The sequence below is a fragment of the Hipposideros armiger genome, unplaced genomic scaffold (genome assembly GCF_001890085.2).
Source record: "Hipposideros armiger isolate ML-2016 unplaced genomic scaffold, ASM189008v1 scaffold_1908, whole genome shotgun sequence".
NCBI lineage: Eukaryota > Metazoa > Chordata > Mammalia > Chiroptera > Hipposideridae > Hipposideros > Hipposideros armiger.
In genome coordinates this window covers 31,511-38,985 of record NW_017733258.1, presented here as the reverse complement: position 1 = coordinate 38,985, position 7,475 = coordinate 31,511, and the positions used below count along the sequence as shown (strand labels likewise).

General features: G+C 33.1%; 1 protein-coding gene across 1 annotated transcript in view; it reads right to left on the bottom strand.

The window, feature by feature from the left end:
- Positions 1-7,475, bottom strand: part of GPR180 (G protein-coupled receptor 180) — a 31,908-nt gene that overhangs the window by 4,914 nt on the left and 19,519 nt on the right. Inside the window, exons 4-7 of the mRNA XM_019634771.1 lie at positions 6,920-7,100; positions 6,727-6,776; positions 3,437-3,594; positions 1,396-1,587 (exon numbers count right to left, since the gene is read on the bottom strand). Coding sequence (XP_019490316.1) covers positions 1,396-1,587; positions 3,437-3,594; positions 6,727-6,776; positions 6,920-7,100 — 581 coding nt within the window. The remainder of the gene's footprint in view (positions 1-1,395; positions 1,588-3,436; positions 3,595-6,726; positions 6,777-6,919; positions 7,101-7,475) is intronic.

Here is a 7,475-nt window from a genome sequence, read left to right as displayed (position 1 = left end):
TATACGCCGGCAAATACGGTATATTAAAATTCACTGAAAGGATAAATTAAAAATTAGGAGTGACCGGTTAGCTCAGTTGGTTAGAGCGTGGTGCTGATAACACCAAGGTTGCCGGGTTCAATCCCCACGTGGGCCACTGTGAGCTGCACCCTCCTTAAAAAAAAAAAAAAAGCCAAGTCTGCCATTGTAGCATCAAAGCAATGTGTAACCAATGACCATGGCTGTTCCCCAATAAAAATTAAAACAAAAAAATTAATAGCAGTGATTACATGAGGCAGTGATAACTGAATAGAGAAAGTGGTAAAAAACACGTTTTGTTATCCTTTAAATATTTTTGGATGTTTGAACCTATTCAAAAAGTTAAATTATAACATATAAAAATAATTTTTTTTACATTCAAGGAAAAAATTTGGTACTATTTTAAACATAAAACAACAGAAAAAATTTACTTTCTAAACACCTTAAGTATATACCAACTTTTTAAAAATAAGCACTACGATCCCTGTGAAAAATTCAAAAGCAAATGGCATCTTCTTGCCTATTTGGTACTCAGAAGCCTGAAGGGGGTTCCTAGGGCTGCTGCAGCAGCTTTAAAACACTCCACTCTAGGAATAAAGAAGGAATCTGGCCCTTCCTTCCACAGCTGCCTCTGACTGCTCTGAGACTGTGGACTCGAGTAGGCTGACTAAACAGCCTATCAGAGTGCTATTTAAAGTGGTCACGATGAAAGAATATGGACTTTGTCAACTTGACAGAAAAACGTAACCCTCTAGGGAGGGAGGTTTGTAATGTTACTGCCCCAACCTCTCTCCTGATCTCTTCCTTTATTAAATGGGTATAGAAAACAATCAAATTTGCCTTTAGATCTCACTACCATAAGAGGGACACAGAGAGGGGGAATAAAGCGAACATCTTATATGGATGCAGTGAAATGGCTGAAACAGTATACACTCATCCTCCTGGTTCCATCTGCTTATTCTGAAGGATAACTTCTCATGGTTTATTTTAAAACACTGAATAATTCTGAGAGTAACAGTTCATAGTCAATTAATATAACTGTCTTTTGAGAAATGCAAACTGTATTATAATTTTTAAAAGAATCCGATACTATAGAAAAAATGTGAAATCCTTGTTGATAAAGAAATCACAAGCCAGGCAAAACTGACCTGCTAAAAATTACATGGAAAAATTCTACGGGTTCTGTTAAATGGGGATAATATCATTTACATCTCATAGGCTGTGAAGATTAAATGAGCTGAAGCACATAAAGGGCTTATAGTAGTGCCAGGCACATAATACAAGTTTAATGTTGGCATGTGGTTGCTTATTAACTTCCTAAAGAAAGCAGAACAAAGTTGATGATCAGAAGAAACCATTTTCCCACCAAACCCATACTTTGGCAAACGTGATGTAGAACTCCCTCTTGAGTGTACTTCTCTCCACTGTGATGATCTGGTAGAGTCCGCAGGCCAGTGACAACGCTAGGCAAATTCTTAAAATGATTAGAAGGATCCCTGCTAAGTTGTGGTGTGAATGGTAGCTATGAGGACTGGTATCTTCAAACTGTTCCCAAAGTAGCAAAATACTCTGCAAAAAAAACCCAATACATTTAGAGAAAAAAAATTATACCTACTTATGATAAAATATATTTTCACCCTTTTAAACATCCCTTTAAACAGAATAGAAACATTCCTAAGAGGTTCTAAGATTTATCAGACTATAAAGTTGTCAGTTAATAAAGCACAGGTAGTCTTTTCCTTGCTGACACCCTAACCTAGAGACAAGGGATTATCAAATGAGACTGCATACAAAAGACAAAGAATGCTATTGCTACCGTGAATCAAGTAAGACATCTCTAAGGATGAAAATAAATGGAAAAAATTAAGAATATAAACTTCTTTTCTAAATCCATCTTTCTTACTTCAACACTTTATTAACTACATTTCTAAACTTAACTTTTACAAAAAAAAAAAGTGCTATTATAGAACTACCACTTCCGGCTATCTATGTGAGGTGATGATATGTTAACTGGCTTGATTCTCACAATGTATATGAATAACAACATCAGGTGATACACCTTAAATATATACAATTTCTATTTGTCAATTCTACCCCAATAAAGCAGAAAAAAACCCTACCTAGGACTCACATTTTTACAATTCAAACTCTCATATTTTCATATACGTATGTGACTACATGGCCTGTGGAATATAAGTATGTATTTATATAGCCTCTGGTTGCCTGTATGATCTGCTTTGTCTAAGTTGTTGTTGAGGACCAGTGCCATACCTAAAGTATTCTTCACAAATGCTCATATACACTCTAGAGTAGTGTCATAATCTCAATTCTTAATTTATATTTGTCTATGATAATAAATTTAAATTACAATGAAATAATAAAAATAGAATTTTAAAAAGGCATTAATTGAAAAATGAGAATCTAACCTGATATTGACACTATTTTCCACAAATCCTGAATCAAAAATATTAAGTTGGTATAATTTTGCCCTTATTATAATCACTTCTAATTCAGTTCTTTCTCATTAGCCCTCCCTTCCTGGCATTATCCCCTTTCTAAATATCACTATCTGTGATATGGTCTCTTTCTAAAATCAATCATGTAAATTTAATATACCGAATTCACTCATCACCTACTGTACTAAAGAAATACTAGAGGTACAGAGAAGAATAAAGCACAGACTTTACTTTTCATTAATGAATTTTGCTATTTATTTAATAATGTGTTGAAACTTAAAGTATAATGTCCTTTACAGAGTCCCGGTATATATTTCATTTTCCTCTATAGCCAATGATGGTCACACACTCAGTACAAATTTTTATGTTTATACCTTTCTTAATTTTTATAAATCCACTGCACATAGGCATGTGGAAATCCTAGAATAATGTCTATACTATTGCTACAGAAGGGAAAAAAAGGCATAGAGGAATTCTAAAAGACAAAATTTATTTTTGTAATTGTTTTCAAAAACAAGATATCATTCTCTTTTATTCTAGATTTTGCTTTTTCATTGAGCTCAGATATTCAGTTGAATTATTTCATGTATAAAGTAGCAGAACTGGACCTAATGATCCTTGCCAACGAATGAATCTCAAATTCACTTTCACTCACTTAATGTTGAATACTTACTATGTGTTGGAAAATATGAAAGAAAGCTATTAAGTAGGAAATGAGAATCTCATCTGATATTAAACATACTGTGCTTGAATAAGCTAATAGGAAGCTGAAATTCAGGTAAATTACAATTAAATTCAACACTCAAAAGATTAATAGGTTATCTGATCTATCATTCTTTAAGTTCACACTTTAAAATGACACAGATTCCTCCCGGGTCCCAGGTTTCCATTTTGAAATGAGATATGTTCAATCATACATTTTTGAGTACTGAAAAGCAGAAACACTGAATGTCAATACTCACCTGTGTTATAACAATGAATACAGCAATGCCAGTGGATGCAGGAGTAGAATCCCACTGGAGAGGTCTGCTTTGAGACTTTTTCATTCTGACTATTGTCCAACCCATGCACAGACTCAGAAGTAGGTATAACATTTGAATTTGGGAAGCGATGTCAAAAACTAATGGAAATGAAAACCGAAGTCAACCAAGTTTTCATAATACAAAGAATGATCCTTTCTGAGTTGAGAATATATTTTTTAACCACACAAAGAAGGACATTTTCAAAGAGAAGCTGATGAAATTCAGTAGTAAGAGATAGTCATGAATCATAATATTAAAGAAGTAAAATTTTGCCATTAAATCTGTAAATTTATGAGAACAGTTAAAACAATGGCAACTCTTATTTTATATACACACACACACACACACACACACACGTATATACACATAAGCCCATTGCATATCTTTAAGATAAACTTCAAATTTCTTTGTGTTTCTAATTTTTCTTAGCTTTTCTACCTACATAATCCTGTTCTCTATATCTCACTGCTTATTAAAAAAAACAAATTTTAAACATAACTTCTACAATGTAAAGAATACTAATGCCTTCATTTCTCTGTTGATAATTTTTTTTGATGGCTGAACTACAATGTGAAGAGTATTTTCTAACACTATTACTAAGAAATAGCATGACAATAAAATGCATAGCTGCTGTAACATCCAACTAATTCTGTTGGCTTTTTAGAGTCCTGAAGACAAACGAATGAATACTCCATGCATTAGTGTGATGTGCCACCAGGTGGCCATCACTTACACTGCAGGGGAAGCCTGCTACTTGAAAAAGGATGCAACAAAATTGTAAGCATCAAGTTCACTGCTACAAGGAAACAATAACAATCGATAAATACTTCAAGTTCCATGCACATTTATTTTAGAAGCTAGTATTTACTGATTTAAAAAAAAAAATTATCATTTCTCATCATAGTGTATTTTGATGTAAATTCTGGAATAAACGTATGACCACAATTTCACAAAATAAAACTTTCTTCAAATTGCCATCCATAACTTTGATGTGTACAACTTTTACTTCTTTTATATAAAGATATTTTTAGAGAAACAGATCAAACTAGCTATAGTATAATATTTACATTTAAAAGTTACAAGCCAAAAATCTATTAATAATATACTTTTTCATAAAAAACTTTGACGTATTTTTCCTGTTCTGCCATTAAAATTATAACTGGATACTCTACATTTATACTTGTAACAGTGAATTCTGATAATGAACTGTCACTACATTTGAATGATATAAAATGTCATGGTCTTTCAGGTCAAGCACAATTTTCTTTCATCATAGATTTAAAAATGACAGTGATGCCAATTATTTGTATTAAACATTTCACAAATACATCTTCAATTACTTAAAGAAATTATACCCTAAAGAATATTCCTACATAAATTGCTAATTAGCAAAAACAAACACCTGTGGGAAAACACCTGCTTTTCTGGCTCATTTTTTTATATACTAAGTAACGCACATATCGATATAATACTGTAACTGTGAGAATAAGTAGAACTGCTTATTTGTTGTTTAAAAAAAACCCTAGTTGTAAATAAAATATATAGATCACACAAAAATCCCATTCTGTGAGATCTGATTAAAAATCTTGAAATTTAGGGCCAGCTGAGTGGCTCACTTGGTTAAGAGCTCACTCAAGGGTTTGAGCTCTGAGCAACAACGGTTCGATTCCTGGTCCAAGCTGAGCAGCCGCTGAGCTTCCAACAGGTAGCAGGATGGCTCAGCTTAAAAAAACAAACAAACAAACAAAAAAATCTTGACATTTTAATCATTTAACTAACCAAACTTGTCAGAGCTACCAAAATGAGCAGCATACATTTACTGTAGTTTTCTGAAAAAGACTTTTGCTTTTTAACCTACAGTGAAGATGCCAGACAAATACACTGTTTTATGCATAGCAGATACAAATATTCAAAAGTCCTTGAATTTAGTAATAGCTTTGCCACTGATGGGCTTTTGTGTGTTTTGCCTCTTTGGACTTCAATTTCCTCATCTAAAATGTATAAGCTAAATTACTTCTATTCTGTCCAGCTTTAAAATATTCTATGATTCTATTATATATCCTGAGTTATCTAAGAGAAAGGAGTGGGAGAAACCAGGGCTCTAGATAATGTTAAAAAAGGAGAAGCAATTCTTGTTCATGCTCATAGGTGAACGGTGCACATTCTCTTCACAAGGAAAATGAAAGGTTCTAAAAGTTTTAGAATCTTAAAATAGGCAGCTAGGTCAGGATAAGTGGGTTCTGAGATGATTACAGAGATTACCATAAGATACCCTTTTAAAAAGTGATGAGACTGGAAGAGAAATATGAAAATTTAAAGAAAAATAAATCCTAGAATGGTATCATATGCGTTTTTAGAGCGAATCTCAACTAGTTTTCCAGGAATGAAAATGGCATATGACCTGATGTCCCTATGAAGTTCTCTTTAAAAAGTCATGATTATAGAAACTTTTAAATATTATTTCCCATCATGCTTAACTCATAAGAGTTCATGTATATACTGGGGGTGCCAAAAAATGTATACAAGTGGTCAACGTTGCTCAAGCAGTAGTTCGCCATAATCAGAAGTGTCTGGATGCTGATGGTAACCACTATGAGCACCTTTTGGAATTGCAGATGTCAAACGTGAGTTGTATTCATCTTTTGTTATAGGTATATATTGAGTATTACAATTTTCATACAGTTTTCCTTTCTTAAAATGTGTATATGTTTTTTTGGCACTGTGTGTGTGTGTGTGTGTGGCTGTGAGGTCAGCTCAGTTATAGGTGTACTCTATGGCTCTGGGTCAGAACACAGAAAAAGAGTAAACAAGGGATGAAAATAGGAAAAAACCTTCAGCCTGGGGTCAGAAAACTTGGGTCTGAGTCTTGGTGCTACCACTCAATAGCTGACTCACATTTCAAAATTTGCTTCATGCTACTGAGCCCAGATTCTTTATCTGCAAAATACAGATAAGCAAACCTACTCTTCACTGAAGTTTTATTGAGGATAAAATAAGAGAATGCATATAAATATGCTCTAAAAGGATCTGCACACAATACCTATTATTAAGAAGAAACTAAAAGGATATATGGGAACTAAGTCTGTAGCCCTGTTTTCAATCATGCTAAATTCAAACCAACCTTGAATAGAAAAATTGTATTATGACAAAAAAAATTTACAGAAAAGGAAAACAAACAAGAAGCAGACAGCAGGTTTACATTTTAAAAAATAGCTCAGAAAGATACTCACATTCTGCCAAACTTCCCATAAAAGGTACTCCTATTCCATCTTTGGAGTAACTGAGGAATTGAAGAGGAGAGTATTAATGTAAATTATGAATGTGAAAAAAAAACTGTTCATATCAAATCAAGCATAATTTTGGTGAACTAATTAGGATTAATTAGATGTAATGATGAACACAGTTTTAGTGGTTGTGAGTTACCTGGAGAAATGAATGTAATTAGCTAAAGCTGAACCAGCTTGTAACAGCAATGCAGTTGTCAGAACCTTTAAAATCATGTGCATGGGTCCTCCTTTCTTAATAGCCTGCCACAATGATTGAGCATAAATGCAAGCAATCACAAAGTACACTAGGACTAGGAGGAAAAAGAACTCATGTAACCCTGTGAAGAGAAGAAAGGAGTTTGCTTCAGTAAAACAAGCCAGTTATAGTTTTGGGTTGCTTTCAAATCTTCCTGTCAATATATTTCTAGAACTTGTTTTTTTTAACTAGAGTCAAACCATTCATTCTCTTTTGTAAGAAAGAAAAAAAGAAAATAATTGAAACTTAAGAATTTTATACTTTTGGATAGTTTTAACTATAAGAAGGCAGATTAAACTAAACTAGTTAAAGTCAATCTATAAAAAAGCATAGTGGTCACCCGGGGAATAAGCCCAAAGACTAACCATAAGATCATAGTTTTGTTCAAAAACAGTAAATTAAACAATGATTTCAGCCTTGTTAGATATGCTTTTTAACTCCAAAGTGGATTTCTTTT